The sequence below is a fragment of the Oxyura jamaicensis genome, chromosome 5 (assembly GCF_011077185.1).
Source record: "Oxyura jamaicensis isolate SHBP4307 breed ruddy duck chromosome 5, BPBGC_Ojam_1.0, whole genome shotgun sequence".
In the NCBI taxonomy this organism is placed as follows: Eukaryota; Metazoa; Chordata; class Aves; order Anseriformes; family Anatidae; genus Oxyura; species Oxyura jamaicensis.
The window spans coordinates 613,352-632,694 of NC_048897.1; the positions used below are offsets into that span (position 1 = coordinate 613,352).

General features: G+C 42.3%; 1 protein-coding gene and 2 long non-coding RNA genes across 3 annotated transcripts in view; 2 read left to right on the top strand and 1 right to left on the bottom strand.

The window, feature by feature from the left end:
- Positions 1 to 1,256: 1,256 nt before the first annotated feature.
- On the bottom strand, positions 1,257 to 14,171 carry LOC118168590. Its single transcript, XR_004751664.1, has 3 exons — positions 14,058 to 14,171; positions 1,967 to 2,110; positions 1,257 to 1,355 (listed from the first exon to the last, which is right to left on the bottom strand). It is a non-coding gene; the product is annotated as an uncharacterized LOC118168590 (long non-coding RNA).
- A 2,303-nt stretch (positions 14,172 to 16,474) lies between these two features.
- Positions 16,475 to 19,343, top strand: part of LOC118168589 — a 202,658-nt gene continuing 199,789 nt past the window's right edge. Inside the window, exon 1 of the long non-coding RNA XR_004751663.1 lies at positions 16,475 to 16,691. This is a non-coding gene — a long non-coding RNA (uncharacterized LOC118168589). The remainder of the gene's footprint in view (positions 16,692 to 19,343) is intronic.
- On the top strand, positions 17,416 to 18,755 carry FANCF (FA complementation group F). The gene has a single exon (XM_035329091.1). The coding sequence runs from the start codon at positions 17,464 to 17,466 to the stop codon at positions 18,481 to 18,483; it is 1,020 nt and encodes a 339-aa protein (XP_035184982.1). The 5' UTR covers positions 17,416 to 17,463; the 3' UTR covers positions 18,484 to 18,755.

Genomic DNA, 19,343 nt, shown 5'->3' on the forward strand with positions numbered 1-19,343 from the left:
GCAACATTTTCTGTTTGCATATTCACTATCAAAATAATTTAAAGAAATAACAATTATATCCACATTGCTTAGTATATACAATGCTACTGAGCACAAATAAACATCAATAATCTCTTCTACTGTTCCATACATATTACGGAACAAGACTTTGTAGTTGGTTTCTTCCTGTGATGGACAAATCATTAAAATAAGATGCTGTTTCAAGCCAAATTAAAGCATCAGAATTTAGCTACTAAGAGCACAAGAGCACCAGTGAGAAAGAGAGGATTGAAGAATGCCAACAACTACCAAAACAACATTGCTTTGTTGTATCAGAAATGTTCTGGGATTTATATATATATATATTTTAAATCAGATTCTTGTATAGTGACTCAAAATACACAAAATAATCTTCATGTGAGTTAACTGATAGATGTAGTGCTTTGGAAAGCAATATACAAACAAAAAGCAAACATTCCAGATGCAAACAACAGTTTTTTCAAAGTAACAGATTTTCCAGACCAAGAATACCAGAAGATCAACTCATTACTTAAGAATTCAAAACATTTTTAAAATAGAAAATGTTCTAAAAGACTAATAACACCTGCTACCTCCTGGCTGGTCAAAACCCTGCCTTCCCTCACTTTCTCTTCACCTTTCAATGTCTTGCTTCTAACACATACCTTGGTTTCCTCTTATAATCATCAGTATTCCTTGTTTCGATTTCCCCTCCCAGTAACTTATTCCCTATGTTTATTGGACTGTGTATGAAATTATTTTGGTCACTGGAGCAACTTCAAGAGTCCAATTCAGGATCTTATTTCCATATGAAAACCCCCATAAAGCAGCAGATTTTTTGGCTATCTTCCAAGTTCAAATCAACTTTTTGCACATTGCTCTGTTCATGAAGTAAAAAGCAACAGACAATTCTACCCCATCTGAAGTGATGCAGGCTCACAAAATGCGCAACTCTAATAAACCTGCCTTTGTAACGACAGAATTCAAGAGCTTTATTGCCTATCCAACAATGTGGGGGAAAGAGAGGCAGAGCGGTCCTTACAGGAGAAAATTTGGTGCTCTTCAAGTCTGATTTTCTTTCCATACTACCTTCAAAGCTCTTCCAGCCCTTCTCTGGGTGTTTCTGACACTACTTTTCAGCAATTTTTCCTCAACCCTTTATTTTCTCCACCAACATTTCAAATTCATTCTCCTCAGAAGCTACTGTTTTTCTTCCCCTCTTTGAGATACTACTGCTATTCTTTTCCAGTTCCCTTTTCCTCTAACTGCTCAGTTCACTCGATCTTGTACCTTAGGGAATGCTTTGATTCCAGCACTCCTTTTCATTCTTCTATGGAAGAAGCATCATCGAAGCATTCCTAATGGAAAGAACATTATTCCCCGCGTCACATTGCAAAATGAGACAAGATGAATGCAAGCTCATTTAATAAGTTATTTCTGTCTCGTGGGAGGTTAGGAGACTTGGTTTCTTTTGCCAGCCCTGCAAACTAATCTGCTGTACAAGTTTCATCAAATTACTTTTTATTTCAGTTTCCCCATCTGTAAAATAGGCATATGCATAAAAACTTCCCCTTGTGAAGTAGTCCAACATTAACAAATGGAGAGAATTCTATAAAGATGGGCCCGATATATTAATTTAATTTATTGAAGAGTCCTGCACATATTTCCTTTCTCTGTCTTTCCTCCTTCTTTACACTGCAAACCATGTATCTGGTAATATGCTATTAGAGAAAGGAAGCTAGGAGGTTTGGGAATAACCTTGGCTCTGATACTCGCTTGCTGTCATAAGAAAATAAGAAATCTGTGATCTTGGAAAAGTTACTTAACCTTCCAGATACTTCAGATTTCTGATCTATAAGATGTAATATAAATATGTCATGGCAGTTGTGAGGTAAGAGACTCAAACATTTTGATGTCATAGACTGAGAATTCAACAGAAATGAGAATATTACTTCTTTAAATGTATTACCTCTTTTACAAGCATTCTTCTTGCTGTGGAGAGGTTGCTCAATTCCAGCATCGGCCCTGCCTGTGACATTATTCCTCATGTAAGGGCATGTTGTGGAATGAGAGTTTCCTTCAGCAGAATCCTCCCAGATCCCAGCATTGCTGTCTGAAATGCAATAAGAGAATATCTAATTGCTGACAAATATGACTAGCATTTATATTTTCAGTCTGTTTGTTTCAGGCAAAAGTAGGCTTATACAACTCTGGAAATTTCATATTTAGGAGGACATTATTTTGCATAGATGTTACTTCAGCATCTGCAATCCACAGATGATCCTCCTCCAGTTTCTCTCTCTTCATTCGGAATGACTTTCTATCCTTGCTGTTAGCTTCGTTTTGTTCAACAGGTTTCTTGTTCAGCCCAAAAGCAAAGCATCAAAACCCAGTGTACTCTTTGGTTTCCTTTTAGGGAGGAGCCTGACATATCTCTGTTTATACTATAGCCTGCGCCTTGGGCATGTTTTCCTAATTGGAGCTGGCTGAAGATTTTCTGCTTTCCTGCTGCCTGTCATAGGCTGAATTACAAACGATGGTGAGACCGGTTACCCAACTCCCTTCATTAATGACATATGTTGCTGAAACACATTGAGAGAATTTCAGAAAGATCAAATTTCAGACCAACCTTGAAACCAGATGCCCAAATCCAATAATGAAGCAAGAAAGCTATAGATAGAAAGCCAGTGTTTTACCTTGTGAACACTATAGTCATGCTTGCAAATGAGACCAGGGTCAGAATTCCAGTATTAAGAATCATTTTCTGTCATCTTTTAATTCAGCATGTTGGCTCAAGTCCAAATAAACAGCCCACAGAATAATTAAATCAAGAAATAATTCAATAAATGTGAAAAAAACACTTGTGCAAAATATCACAAGCTTGGTGAATGAGAAGAATTTGGAACAAAAGAGACCAAACAACTGAGACCGAACATTCAGATCAGGTATCTGATAATATGAGGTATGTGAATGCTGGTAACTCTGTATGGAATCTGCTATCGAGTGCTGCGCTCCTTATCTGTGGCCCTCAGGCTTTATTCAACCAAAAAGATGGTAAAGACAGTACTTTGACGTATTTCAGTCTTAGTTTACACAAATGGTAGGGTCTAAATCTGTCATAAGGACTACGCTATTTCCATACCAGCAGTTAAGCATGTGACATTTTGATCAGAAAAAAAAAATATATAAATATATATATATAGAGAGAGAGAATATATATATATATAATTATCTACTAAGACATAACCAGTGATCCACACCTTCTGCTTTATCAAACACTAAGTCTTACTGGACATAGATAGAAATCACAAATTCCTTAGGGTAGCTTTAATTTTCATTATTCTCATAATAAAAATTAGATTACAAACACAATAAATGTGATAGTCTAAATAGAGTAGATAATCATATTTCACATTCTACATATAGTCTGAGTTCATGGGATGCTTCTTCATTAAATGCTAAGATACAGAAATAAAGAGAAATGTTAAAGAAGCCAAAAGATTTACACTACTTTGAAAGCAAATCAAATACAAAGAATGCCAGACACACAATGTGTAAATTTTGGAAGAAGGATTCTGGAATCTCTCTCTTTGAAAAGACAGTGAAAAATTCTCAAATCTAACAAAGACTCCCAGGTTTGCAAAGTTCAACACAACTCTCCCCAGGGGCTTGGAACAATGAACCATGTTTTGTTGAAGATGGCAGCCATTTGCATAAAGACCAGTTACAACTGAGGTGTTCTGTGAGCTGTGAAGAACTGAAGCACTGAATCTGTTTTGGGACAAATTTAAGAAGAAATCCATGACCAAATAAACTTCTGTTAGTATTACAACTGGAAAAATGTTCATAACAGGCCTGAAGTCACTGTTTGCAATTTGCTAATTAAACCAACACGTAAAACTAACAAAACTGAAATCACATCTGTATAGTTTGTCGTGTTTTCTTTGTTTGTTTTTAAACCAATACCTTTGTCAGTACTTCCCTGCAGACTACTTAATTCAAACTATCTGAGATGCATTAGCCAAAGTAGCAAGTTAGGCAGACAAAACACATTTATTTGCATGCTGCGTATCTGTAGGACAATTTACTTTGAACCAATGTAGCGTGTATAACTTGAGCCTTACGTGTTTAGTACAAAGCCTAAGTACACATCTTGAATTCATTCCCCTGTGAAAATTTTGTCAAGACTGTAAAAGAAAAGAACTTGGAAACCAGGAAGAACAAAATACTGTTAACAAAGATGCTATCTTCCACCAGAGGAACAAAAAACAAAATAATAAACAATGGTCTCCTTAAGCAAAAGGTGAAAGAAACATCTTCTTTTGGTTCTAAGCCTGCTGTCTGAGGAACCATTGCATCCTTCCAGGCCGTCTCTACATTTGCAATTCTTCCTCTTTGGCAGTTCTTCCCACACCAGCCAAAGAAAATAATTTTGAACCAGGCCACGTATTGCAACCCTCTCAATAGGAGAGAGGCAAGACCTTTTCTTCTTTTCTGAGCCCTTTGAATTGATCAGGTTAGCGAAGAGCAGTTCAAACCAGTGAACAATCACTACAAGTATAAGAGGAGGTTAAAACTTTTCCAACGGAAGGCTGGAAAGCTTCTTACTCAAAGTTGAACCTCCCCCCAAAATGCTTTGCTCAGAACAAAAATTTGTTGGGGTAAAGGGAACCATACATCCTCAGTGTTACTATACAATTATAATGCTTTTAGAAAATATTTCAGTTTTTAAATGTTTTAAATAATTTCAGTTTAAATGGACATTTAAAAACTAGGTAAGAAAATTAAACAAGATTGTTTTTCTTTTGAAACTATTATTTTTATTTATCCCAATTCACTTCATTTAATAACTTAATTCAGTAAAAAAAAATAACCCCTCAAATTACCATTTAACTACCCAAGTAAATAGAAAGAAATTTGATTTTGAGATTAAAAATCTACATAGATTTCTCCCTCAGAAATGTTCTGGACTATTCTTTCAGATGAATCATTTATATACTACAGCTTGTAGCATCTATCCATTAGGAATGAAGTATTTAGGTGAGTTACACACAGAGTATACACCATAAATATCATTCCTGTCTAAAGCTTCAATCCTGAATATCTTCTGGGTGCACGGGATGCTTTTCTTAGATGAATGAGGATCCCTAAGATAGATGCAAGAACTTCTATTTACACACAAATTTTTGAGAGATTTAAAGACCCCTAGGCATCTGGTTCCCATTGACTTGCAATTGCATCCAGGCACGTGACTCCCTTAGGTGTTTTTGAACCGTTAATCGTAGGCAAGATAGGTCTAGAAGACTAGCTCCAAACTGTCCCTTTTCTAAATACTACTAGATCCACAGATCCAACTTTTCCTAAAAATAAAAAGGAACAGATTCCAGCCCTTAAGGGTCATAAGTTGTTAGTTAACAGAATTTTTTTTCTGAACAATTGATGAGCATCATCATTTCACAGAAATAAAGAGAGACATGAATAATAGTACTCCATTGTGTTATTTTCTCTGTGCAGGGTGCACAACTCCAACAGATTTATTAGACAGTAATTATTGGAGGAGTTTCAAATGTATTTCTCTAAAACAAAGGAAGCTATTGTAACATTAAGAAATATGAAGATGCTTGCAGCAGTGGTTTCAACTGAAAATAGTGTTTTCATTAGAAGTAATTGAACTAATATGAATTTGATTATTTCCAGGTTTAATACTGACTGTTACATTTTTTTTTTTTGAAAAAAAAAGGGGGCGAGGGGGAATATTTAATGAAGCTGACCTTTTATTTAGACCTTTATCTTAATTCCAAGAATTCAACTTCACCCATCACCTCCATCCCAACCACAGCTGTGAACCACAAATAAGTTTTTTTCTGATGGCTTTTAGTTTTATGCAAATATCCTATGTGCTACCATCTCAACTCTGGATTTCTTTTGTTTGTTCATTTTTCCCATTGCTATTCTTTTCTGTAATTACAATTCACTGTTTTAACACTGATAATTTCCTGTCTTATTCAGGTAGCCAGCAGCAATATTTCAGGTTCAGCTATGAACTAGCATATTCTAATAAATTTATTATGGGTATTGCGATGCTTTTTGGTTATCTAACCCTTAATTTTGGTTCAGCATTGGACTAGGAACAAAGTCATAACCAAAAGAGTATGAAATTAATATAAAAAAATACAAGTCATCACTGTTCTGGAGTACTGTAACACCAGATGAAAATATTTGGGCTTCCTGGCATTTCTACTAATTAAGTACCAGTATTTTCACAGAATCATAGAATGGACTGGGTTGAAAAGGACCTTAAAGATCATCTAGTTTCAACCCGCCTGCTCTGGGCAGGGTTGCCAACCACTAGAGCAGGCTGCCCAGAGCCGCATTGAGCCTGGCCTTGAATGCCTCCAGGGATGGGGCATCTACAACCTCCCTGGGCAACCCCTTCCAACCTAAATCTCCCATCTTGGTTTAAAACCATTCCCCCTTGTCCTATCCCTACCAACACATGCAAACAGGCCTTCCCCCTCCTGCTTATAAGCTCCCTTCAAGTACTGGAAGGCCGCAATGAGGTCTCCCCAGAGTTGTCTCTTCTCCAAGCTAAACAAGACCAGTTCCCTCAACCTTTCTGCACAGGAGAGGTGCTCCAGCCCTCTGACCATCTTAGTGGCCCTCCTCTGGACCCATTCCAAGAACTCCACATCCTTCTTGTGCCGGAGGCCCCAGGCCTGCATGCAGTATTCCAGGTGGGGTCTCACAAGAGCAGAGCAGAGGGGGACAATCACCTCCCTCTCCCTGCTGGCCACCCCTTTTTTGATGCAGCCCAGGATATAGTTGGCCTTCTGGGCTGCAAGCACACACTGCCAGCTCATGTCGAGTTTCTTGTCCAGCAGGACCTCAAGTTCTTCTCTGCAGGGCTGCTCTAAATTTCTTCTTCTCCCAATCTATAAAAATACCTGGGATTGCCCCAGACCAAGTGCAACACCTTGCTCTTGGCCTTGCTGAACCTCATTAGGTTCTCATGGCCCCACTTCTCCAGCCTGTCCAGGTGCCTCTGGATGGCATCCCTCTGTTGTACTGACTACACCACTCAGCTGGTCCCAAGACCGGCCCCTGAGGGACACCCCTTGTGACCAGCCTCCACCCAGATATAGAACCCTTGACCACAACCCTTTGGCTGCCACCAGCCAACCAATTCTTTATCCACCTAACAGCCATCCTTCAAATCCATACCTCTCCAATTTAGAGCGAAGAATGTGGTGAGGGACCGTACCAAAGGCTTTGCTCAAGTCCAGGTAGATGATATCCTTTGCCCTTCCTTTATCCACCAATGCCGTCACTCCATCACAGAAGGCCACCAAATTGATTAGGCAAGATCTGCCTTTGGTGAAGCTGTGCTGGCCATCTCTAATCACCTCTCTATCTTGTGCATGCTTTAACATGTCTTCCAAGAGTATCTGCTCCATGATCTTCCCAGACACATAGGTGTGGCTCACCGGCCTGTAGTTGCCTGGGTCTTCCTTTCTCCCATTCTTAAAAATTGGAGTAATGTTTCCCTTTTTTCAGTCACTGAAGACTTCACCCACAGCCATGATTTTTCAAATATGATGGAGAGTGGGTCAGCAACCACATCAGCCATCTCTCTCAGCACCCTGGGATGTATACCATCTGGCCCCATGGACTTGTAGACATTCAATTTCATCAGGCTGTCCTGGACTTGTTCCACTGTCACAGTGGGATAGAATCCACTCCTCTCACCCTCTCCTTGCGGTACAGGGTCCTGACAGGCATAGAAAACTTGACCAACAGTGTAGACTGAGGCAAGCGTTTATTGAGTACCTCAGCTTTTTCCAGGTTTGAGGAAGCTGGTTCTCCCATCTTGTTTATCAGATGGAGAACACTCTCCTTGGCCTGTCTTCTCCTGCCTGTAGGACCCCTTCTTGTTATTCTTCGTATCCTTTGCCAAGTTCAACACGATCTGTGCCTTGGCTTTCCTGATCTCATCTCTGCACATCTATTTTCTGCAACGTGTGGGAAGAAGTTTGTCTTACAAGAAGAACACATTTAGGTTAAAAACTCTGGAGCCAGGAACGAAGTTCAAGTCTGCCCTTTCCGCAGAAGATACCAACATCAGGGCAATAGGACAGTAATGGTAGTGGTTTCTGTGACCCTGTAAGCTTACCATCAGGAAGGTCTGGCCTAAACCAGCCAGAAGCATTTCACAGACAGGTACATAAATCATTATTAACACGTAGCCCTTAAGAGAAACCTGGAATTATTTTACTGTATAAGTGAACCTATAAGAAGCTGTATTGGTTTTAATTATTTGCTTTCAGAGTATGCTAGATATAAAGATAACAGAAACCAGTATTCCATTCTGTTTCTTTAAATAAACAACCAACCTTTACACTTTTCTTAAATAGAAAGAAAATGCCCTTCAAAGTTTTGCATTAACACCTGCTTGATTCATCTTTTTTTTTTTGGTCATGGTATGTTCTTCTTGACATACTGAAATGGAGAAAAGTAAAATCTTTGATTCATTAATGAGATTAACATATAGCCCCCCCAACCCAGAACATTCGCTTAAGTAATGATTCTTTCTATCCCACTCTCCCACATTTGCTTAACAGTGAAAAGGATGTTAATATGGAAAATTGAATTCTTCTGTAAATATTAACCAATGAACTTAGCAAAGACTGAAAAAAAATGTATATATTCTGTGGTTTCCATTTCCTTGGCTTTATTGTTTTTATGTAAATTCTCCCAGGACATTTCAGGTTATATGTCTGGAAACCCCAGCCATCCAGCAGAGGAAAGGTTGAGAGAATAATGAGAAATGTGCTGGAAGAATTCACATAAAAGCTTTGGAGACATGAAAATGGAAACAACAGATACTTAAAAGCCATACTGCTCAAAAAAAGAAATGTCTATCCAGCATGTGCATGTGTGTGTGTTAATATATCTACCTCTGTGTACACAGAGGCAGGTAGTATTCTTAAAGATACTGTACAGAGCTATGAAGGAGCAATATTAGTGTATCTGGTTATTTACAATGTTCTCAGGATATTAGGCAATGCAAGTGAAAAAATCAAAGTGACTTATGTTATTAGAACCTAGGTATACATAAAAAAAAAAGCTCTACACATAGTTGTCTTGCACTGAGTTATATATATATATTAGTGAAAAATATAACCAATTCCAACATGAAAGTCTGTTTATAAAATCTCCCTGTACTCTTGTAAATGACAGCAATTTAACTGTCATGGAAACACCCAGAATATATGGGTAGGAAAGAATTTCTTTTACATCCTATTCTTAAGTGCATGGACTTTTGTTCCAATACTATTAAAGACATTTCATTGTTCAATGCTAAGCCTAGTAATACTAACACTAGACTTAGCTTAGCCCTCATATGCCTGACTTCATACAAGCATCACAGTATTAGATATCCAAGTTACAAACCCTTAGTTACAGACAGTGACGTTTGCCACAAGCTTTATAGAGCTATTATTTTCAAGGGATTCGAATAAGATGCCCTCTGAAACAGATACCTCAAGATACTTCTTAGCGTGTACCCTAAAAGATGCTGGGGGGAGGTGGGGGGTACCATGAAGGAAGGGGCTCAGACTGCCTCAAATGCTGAATTAGTACAACTGATCCTATAAGAAAAGTAGTTAACTTAAGTAATTAAGATCTTTCCTGACTTCAAGGAAAAGAAGCCTGGAAAAAGGCATGTAGAGAAACATTCTAACCAATACACATCCAATCCCCGTCCACAACACACAGCAAATGGAAGTTTTCTTTAAGTTTTCACATGCAATGGCAAATGATCAAAGCACATGGCTTACCACCTTAACATTCATTAGCTAATCAATGTTAAATGACTGCATACATGCTCTTATCCCACTGCAAATGCAAGTTACAATGCTTTAGCTCAAACAACCTTAGGCAAAACTAGGCATAACTAACACACGCTTTGGGTATTTGGTTTAGGAGGACACAAGTGATTATTTAATGTGGCTCCTCTGGTGAAAGGGAGCTTCTTAACCCTGCAACTGCTTCACCACTTCTGATTATTCACAATTTGAAAGCTGTGGCACAGCTTGCTATGTAATTCTACTTTTTTTTTTTTCCCCCCCCTCTCCACAATACTGAAAAGCTATACACAAGCTTTTAAGCTTTGCTAGTACACTCATGACTCGTAGAATCAAAATTGCAAATGGGGCTAAGCAATGCCTGTCTATTTACAGGAAATTCCTAAAAATCCACTTTTGGTATAGCCAAACATAAACTTCTACTTAAGTGCTACTCCTGCTATCTTAGCAATGACATAAGTTACATACAGCACTCTTTCTTGTTGGGGACTCTGGATTGTGTCCCTTCCTTCTATTGTATCGACTGCACCACTCAGCTTGGTGTCATCTGAAAAACTGCTCAGGATGCACTCGATTATGTCATCTATGTCATTGATAAAGATGTTGAAGAGCACCGGTCCCAAGACCGACCCCTGAGGGACACCCCTTGTGACCAGCCTCCACCCAGATATAGAACCCTTGACCCTTTGGCTGCCACCAGCCAACTCTTTATCCACCTAACAGCCATCCTTCAAATCCATACCTCTCCAATTTAGAGCGAAGAATGTGGTGAGGGACCGTACCAAAGGCTTTGCTCAAGTCCAGGTAGATGATATCCTTTGCCCTTCCTTTATCCACCGATGCCATCACTCCACCACAGAAGGCCACCAGATTGGTTAGGCAAGATCTGCCTTTGGTGAAGCTGTGCTGGCCATCTCTAATCACCTCTCTATCTTGTGCATGACTTAACATAGTTCTTCCAAACAGTCTGAGGCTCAGACTGATCTATAAATGAGTAGTTCAATACAATCCAATGTGATGTGATCACAGACTCATTCTGTTCTCGTTTCAAAAGCGCATCACAGCTTTGCTACTTTTCAGGATTGGAGAGATGACATTTTGATGTAACATTTCAAAGGATTTCACCAGAAGCTGAGAAAGGGGTGCCACGTTCTGCCAGGTACAGGCTTAACTAGAACCTCATTTTTACATAAAATCTGTGGTACAAATAGCAGGATATTCTACAAGAATGGTCTGCGAGATCACAATCATCAACATACACCAGACACTATATAATGACTGGTGGCTACTATGCAATTTGATGCAGATAAATTGCCCTCCCCACGTTTTTTCAATTTTTTAATTTAAGAAAAAAAGCACGTTAATACAAGAAACATATTAGATGATCATACATCTTGCTCAATTTACTCAATGGCTCTTGTATTATGAAGTAATATATGTTAGGAAAGACCATTTTGGAGTCTTCTATTGATGAGTATACTGAGTAAACAGAATGTCCTTCACTTTATTTTTAGAAGAAATGGTATAATCTTATTACAGCCAACATGACTTCTGAGAGGAAGGTAAATACAAGAATGGACTGCAGACCTCTGGCTTGTTTGACCAATTTTGCTCCAAAACTGCTATTTCCTGCCAGAGCGCATTTTGTTGGCTCCATTACCAGAATAAAAGAACTCACTAGTTTCATAAAAATTTCATACAAATCTTTTACTTGACTTCTCAGCTTCAACAAAATAGTACAATAATTCATACATAATACAGGGCTTGTGAAACTGTTTTGCAGTGTTTCATGGAAAAGTGGGTTTGTGTTCTAGGAGCTGTGGAAATGACTGCCCTGATTCTGCATCAGACAAGACACTTTTCATACTTGCTAAACGGCCGTTTTGGCTGTGCATATTATCAGTCCAAACCTGTAACACAGAAACATTTACCACAGCCTAACACAACAGGAGATGAATGTTCTCAAAGAAGCTATTCCTATTTTAACACATTTTAGACATTAAAGCGAGGAATAGACATATAAAATAAAACCCAACCTAGCCCCTGTTCACACTCATAGCTATTTGTGAGAAGCATCTACCAGAATAGTTAAGCAGTCTGATGTTCTGCGCTGTCTGATGTTCTCCGGCCTATCATACATTTTTTTATTATTTTTTTTTTATTTTTTTATTTTTTATTTTTTTTTCTCTCTCTCTCTAATTGGAAAAAAAACAGCCACATGACTTTTCAGCCTGGGAAATGAAGTGATAATTTTTCGGATGCGGTGACAAATGATGATTACATGCTTCCTCAGCCTCCTTAAAAGAAAGCTTCATGCACTCACATGTGTAGTCTGCAAAGTCTCCCTTAAAATATCCACATGGCTTTCACTTGTCAGACAAAATAAGGAGACCATATAGTTTATCCAATGTGAAACACACAGCTAAACACATCCTAAAACAATGTAAGAGATTTCTATTATCATCAGTGGCTGAAGTAAACTGATCTTATGTGATCACAAACAGTTATGTGAAGCCCAAAAATAGACCTTCAATTTTTCTTCAAAAAGTAATCAAGCTAAGCAGGAATGCACCCCACAAAGCTCTCTGAAAATCCACTCAAGACCCTATCCCCACATCTATGTGCTCCTACTACATCCCCTGACATCTTAACCCAGTATTTCTCATTCCTTTTGTAGAATCATTAAGGTTGGAAAGGACCTCCAAGCTAATCTGGTCCAACCATCACCCTAGCACCAGTGTAACCCACTAAACCATGTCCCTAAGCACCACTTCCAACCTTTCATTAAACACCCCTAGGGACAGTGATGCCACCACCTCTCTGGGCAACCCATCCCAATGCCTGACGGCTCTTTCTGAAAAGAAATGTCTCCTCATTTCCAAACTGAACCTCCCCTGGCACAACTTCAGGCCATTCCCTCTAGTCCTACCACTAGTTAGAACCATTGAATATCCAGAGTTGGAAGGGACCCATAAAGATCATCGAGTCCAACTCCTGGTCTACACAAAAAATTCAGACCATATGACTGAGAGCACAGTCCAAATGCTTCTTGAACTCTGACAGGCTTGGTGCCATGACTATGTCCCTGGGGAGCCTGTTCCAGCGTGTGACCACCCTCTCAGTGAAGAACCTCTTTATGATGTCTGGCATAAACGTCCCCTGCCTCAGCTTCACACCATTCCCACAGGTCCCATCACTGGTCACTGAAGAGAATAGACTGGTGCACTCCCCCTCATGAGGAAGCTGTAGGCCACAACAAGGTCTCTCCTCAGCCTCCTCTTCTCCAGGCTGAACAGGCCCAGTGACCTCAGTGGCTCCCTGTACATCTTCCCCTCTAGGCCCTCCACCCTCTTCGTCACCCTCCTCTGGACACTCTCCAACAATTGAATGTCCTTTTTGTACTGCGGTGCCCAGAACTGCACATAGTGTTTGAGGTGAGGCCGCACTAGCTCAAAGTAGAGCGGAACAATCACCTCCCTCAACTGACCAGCAATGCTGTGCTCGATGCACCCCAGGGTACGGTTGGCCCTCCTGGCAGCCAGGACACACTGCTGGGTCAAGTTCAACTTGCTATCAACCACAACCCCCAGATCCCTCCCTGAGGGGCTGCTCTCCAGCATCCTGTCACCCAGTCTGTACTCATAGCCAGGGCTGCGCCATCCCAAGTGCAGGACCCAGCACTTGCTCTTGTTAAACTTCATGCAGTTGGTGATCGCCCAGCTCTCCAATCTGTCCAGATCTCCCTGCAAGGCCTTCCCACTGTCATCCAAGTTCACAATTCCTCCAAGTTTGGTGTCATCGGCAAATTTGCTCAAAACACCTTCTAGTCCTACATCCAAATTGTTTATAAAAACATTGATGACGACTGGCCCTAAAACGGAGCCTTGAGGGACCCAACTGGTGACCGTCCACCACCCTGATGTGGCCTCATTACCACAACCCTTTGAGCCCTGCCCGTCAGCCAATTGCTCACCCATTGTATGATGTTTTTGTTAAGTTGTATGCTGGACATTTTGTCCAGTAGGATCTTATGCGAAACTGTGTCAAAAGCTTTAATGAAATCCAAAAAAAATCACATCAGCTGGTTTCCCTTGATTGACTGGATGGGTGATGTTATCGGAAAAAAAAATTAAGTTAGGCAAATGGGACCTACCCCTCGTGAACCTGTTGCCTTACACTGCACATCCTCAGTCTTACACTGCTTACTTTTATAAGTGCCTCCTTGCTATTCCACTCCTCTTCCTCTTATAGAAACCTAACTCAGCACTACTTTACAATTTAAAACAATACTTGCAAAACTGCTCAGTGATACTATTGAGTTACAACAGACAACATAAATTTATAGAAAATAACTAGAGCAATAACAAGAGCTGATACTGAATAATTCTGCTGTTACAATCAAAAGCCCTAAGACCACCCAAGCTATTACTTAATTAGACGTAAAACAGGAAAGTGAAAGTACTTGCATTTAAAAATCTATGGAAATAATTAACCTCTGAGAAAGAAACCGAGTTTATTCAATTTAATTTGATTACTAGATGGCACGAGCATCAGCAGATCAATAGGCTCCACACTTGCAGTGGAACAGCTCAAAACACGCTCTGTGAGTGGCCAGGCACGCCCTCTTCCTTGTTCCCCCTTCCTATTCCCTCTCCCTCCCTTCCTCCCCCTTTCTCTCTTTCTTCCCCTCCCTCTCTCCCTCCCTCTTTTTTTTTCTTCCCCTCCCTCTCCCTCCCTCCCTCCCTCCCTCCTCCTTAAAAAGTAGTAGAAAGGGATTTCTTTTCATCAGCAAGTGTAGAACAAGAATTACTATTTTAGAGACTATTGTCACGTAACCATTTAACATAAGATTAATAACTGTCTCAGCATTACCTCGTTAATTTTGTTTGTTCCTTAAATTCATCTTCTAATGTTATCTTATGCAGAATGCTGTTACTTCTTTGGATTAGTCTTTATATTTTTTATTATACACATCAGCTGTGCCCCATCATGACTCAAGACTCCAAATGCAGCTGCAATACCTAGAAATATATAAGCATCTTTTTTTCACAACCTTTTTATTATAGAGATGTCAATCTGTATCCCATTGTTGAAAACAATACTGATATTTAGATTTTTTTATCGTAACTTGAGGCAGAACCAAATGTTGAAATATTCAGTTTTTGATACGGCAGAACTTCTGTTTTTCAGGCAGCTCTACAGAGACCTGCTTACTGAATACAACTAGAGTTTGTGTGCTCCATCTTTCCTTTAATTTTTATTAGTTTCTAATATGCTTTGGAATAGATGAACATGGAAGATGATAGGAATATATAAACTTATTAACAATAGAAGCAATAATTCTTTTGTCAGTGCAACACCTTAGCACATCTTATGTTTGTTACTTGAGAAATAATCAACAAAAAGCTTAAAATAATTTTCAGTAGAAAAAGATTCAGAATGAGACGAGGTACAGTTAATTATAGTGTATTCATAGATATGGAGAGATACCATTCTCCTTCAACAACAATGGCCACAGGATTTCACTCAGTAATTCTTGCATTAGGCCCTTAATTTACAGGTGAACCCTATTCTTTCCTTAATAGGTGGATGAAATAAGAAAATAGGATAAGGGCAGTCAGGTGTGAAAGGGTACATGATTTCATGAGGGTACTTAAGACAGAAGGTTCCTAAACCACCATCCTTGAGTAGTCTAGGAAAAGGTTTCAGTAGCAAAGGTTAGTACCTGCATTTTTCTTTACAGTGTTTTTATTTTGAGTTGATTTATTTTGGAAGAATTATATCATTAAAACTGGTTCACAATGAATAGAAGTTATCTTCAGGACAGGGGTCTGTGACTAGGGAACAATTGATTTGTGTTAGAAAACCCAAAGGAAGCCATAGAACGGCTTGGATTGGAAGGGATCTTCAAGATCATTTAGCTCCAACTTTCCTGACAGAGGTGGGGATGCCACTCGCTAGATCAAGTTGACCAAGGCCCTATTCAGCTTGGCCTTGAACGTTTTCAGGGATAAGGTATCCACAACTTTTCTTAGTAACTTCTTCCAGTGCCTTACTACCCTTACAGTGAAGAACTCCTGCTTAAATGTCTAGGCTGAATGTATTCTCTTTCAGTTTATGACCATTCCTCCTTATCCTATCATTATCTACCTGAGCAAAGAGTCCTTTTCCATCTTCTCGATAAGCCCCCTTTAAGCACTGAAAGGCTGCAATGAGGCCTTCGCAGGGCCTCCTCTTCTCTGGGCTGAACAGCCCCACTTCTCTCAGCCCTTCTTCATGGGAGAGGCGCTCCAGGCCTCTGGTCACTTTCGCGGCCCTCCTCTGGACTTGTTCTCACAGGTCCTCATCTTTTTTGTGCTGGGGGCCCCAAACCTGGCTGTAGTACTCCAGGTGGGGCTTCTCGAGGGCAGAGTAGAGGAGTAATATAGCTCTGTATGGTGCTGAATATATTCAGCACTAAACCGTATGTGGAAAAAACAAACAAACAAACAAAAAAAAAAAAACAAAAAAAAAACAATCAAACAGGGTATTTGCTTAAAAAGAACATTATTCTTTGTCCTTGAAATTTGGGTTTTGCTACCGTTTCCAGACAAATTTTGTGTGCCCATGAGGAGAGCCCCCAAGGCCTGCAGCCTCCCCAGCCCTCAGGAGCCGCTGGGGCCCCATGGAAGGTGCTGGAAGCCAGATGGGCCTGGCCCTGCCAGGCTGTGAGGCCGTGCCGTGTGCACAGCCCTCACGGGGACGAGGACGGAGGGGAAGGCGCTGTTCTCCATGAGGTGCTCTTCAGGACACGGGCGTGAAGGGAGTCTCGCTGAGCTGCTCATCCCACAGGTACGCCAGGCTGCACTGGTTTTATCGTGTTTTATGCACTGTGGAGAAATGGCCTTCAGCTCCTGCTGACGCAGGAGGGAAGGGAAGGAGGGCTTTTCCTATTGCTGCGTGTGGGAAGTGGTTACGGCACATTTACACCGTGGTTTGTGTGAGGTGTTGGTCAGGTTGCCCCCATGGGGGATGCCAATGAGAGAATCTTCCAGAATGTTTTGAGTCTGAGAGGAGGGGGAGGCGGCTCATGGCTCCCTCAGCAGCAAGTGGCCTCTCTATCCGAGGTGCAGACATGGTGCTTTGGGAAAGGTGGCCAGCGGGGGCATGGCTGACGGGGCAGGCTGCTAGCCGTGAGGCAGCGTGGGGTGCAGCTGAGCAGGGTTTGGCCGCCCGCTGCCTTCAGTGCGGGGCCGGGAACCAGCCCCTGTGGGGACAACGTGGCTGCCCTGGCCACGCCGCCACCCTAGGAGATGCCAAATACCCCCGCACAGGGTGCTCGTGAACAGCTTTTGTTTGTATAAATCACGTTTATGAGTCACAAGCGCGTTCTGTTCATTTTTTAACGTCTAAATTGACTCGTCGTGGAGAACCGTAACCACTCCTACTACCGCGCTGCGGGATCCCCTCACGTAATGAGTGCGGTGCCCGCCCCGTCCCGCTTTAAGGGGAAGGCAGCGGATTGACGCCCGGCCCGGCCAATGCCGTTCCTAACCCCCCCCTCGCCGCCTCGGATCGGCTCCGGGAGGCGGTGCTGGGGCGCAGCGGCGGGAGCGCCGGCGGCATGGAGGCGGTGCTGGGGCAGGTGGCGCAGCTGCCGGCGCTGCTGGCCGTGTGCCGCTCCGCGCTGGTGCGCGCCTGGGACCCGCCGACCCTGGAGCGGGCCCTGGACTGGGGCCGCTACTTCCAGCACCTCCACGACCGCCTCCGCGCCCGGCCCCGGCTCCGCCACGCCGTGGGGCAGCGGCTGCGGCGGGCCCGGCCGGGCGCTCCGCCCGCCTTCGGGCAGCTGGGCCGCTGCGCCGAGCTGCTGGGCCTGGCGCTGCTGGAGAACCGCGCCCTGCCGCCCGCCGCCTGCCGCCGCCTCCTCCAGCGACTGCTGCAGCCCCCCGCCGCCCGGCCCGGCCGCCTGGCGCTGCTGGCCCGCAGGAAGGCCGCCTCCCGCCTGCTGGAGCCGCTCCGCAGTTCCCCGCCGCCGTCCCCCGGGGGCCCGGAGCCGCGGCTGGCCGCCGAAGCGGGGCTGCTGCTGGGCCGCCTGCGGGACGAGCCCCCGGGGGACCCCCGTTGGCTCGGGGGGGTCCTGCAGCAGCTGCCCCGGCCCCGAGCCTTCCGGGTGGTGGCGGCAGCGCTGCTGCTGTTGCGGCAGGGGGGAGGCCCCCAGCAAGAAGAGGAAGCAGAGGCTGTCCCCCTGCTTTCCTGGCTGCTGGAGGACGCAGAGAGGTTCGCTGCCTTCTGTCACCAGCTCCCCGGCTGTCTTCTTGCTTCGTTAGCTGCTCACTATTCGCAAATAAGCAAACGTTATTTGGACATCTTGACTGGCTGGGGAAGCAGCTTGTTGTATGATCCCTTGCAGGGACAGTGGGTTAAAAGCTGCCCTGATGAGACTGAACTGTCCTGGGAGGAGCTGAGGGAGCGTTTTAGCTGCCTGTGTAAGGGATCTGTGCTGCTCAGGGGACAGACCCAAGCTGCTCTCAAACTCCTGAAGGCACGGGATGGAGACTTTCAAGTCCGTGGCCTAAGTGTGTGGACTGACTTACTGTTGGAAGTAGAGGAAAACTTGAGGAAACAGAGCATTGATACATGAACACAAAAGCAACACAAAAAACTTCTGAAGTTCAGCAACTCTGAATAACTCAGTATTTGATACGAAAGGCAGGAGCACTCTGTGTTGATCTGGGTTGAAAACAAACATTGATGGGACTGATAACACTGTTTATGACTGTATGTTAAGTTTGCCAGGAAGGCCTGGTACTTCTTTGTAATTGCACTGCGGATTCTCCTGCTCACAAGCAGGAAATGGTTTTCTCTTAAGTGCTTACTACTCAGCTAATAAAATGTATGTTTGCCAACAAAAAACAGTTAGTTTTTTCAAGTATTACAGTTCAAATGTGTTCTGGTTGTGGTAGTCCTGTTTCTTTTCTTGTTGGAGGCTTACATGATGTTCAAAGGGGAAGGTGAAGTTTAAAACCTGAAAACCACAAACTCATCGCTAATTCAGTAGTGGTGGCCCTTGTTAGGCTGTCTTGGTGGCTCGTTTTGTTTGTGCTTCTTGTGTATGACTTAGCCTCTGGGCCTAAGTGAAGGTGAGAGGAAGTGACAACACAACAAAAAGCTAACTAGCAGGCTTCATTAGCTACCATACTATGTGCTAATATGCAAATCATGTCCTAGGAAAACCGCAGTAAAATATAGGGTGCTCTGTTATTGTGTTGTTCTTCACTTTTCCACAGTCTGTTACATTACATGTTTTTTGGTTTTCTTTTGTAAAGTAAAAATGAGTGGGACAACCAACTTCGTTAATTAGATGAAAAAAAAAATCTTATGTTTTATCACATTCTGTGGACAGAACTTGGTTACGTAATGAAGAAATGACCAGATAACCATCATTTAAACCAAGTATTGCAGAGGTAACAAAATCTTGCACACTAAGGTCTATAAGCTAGT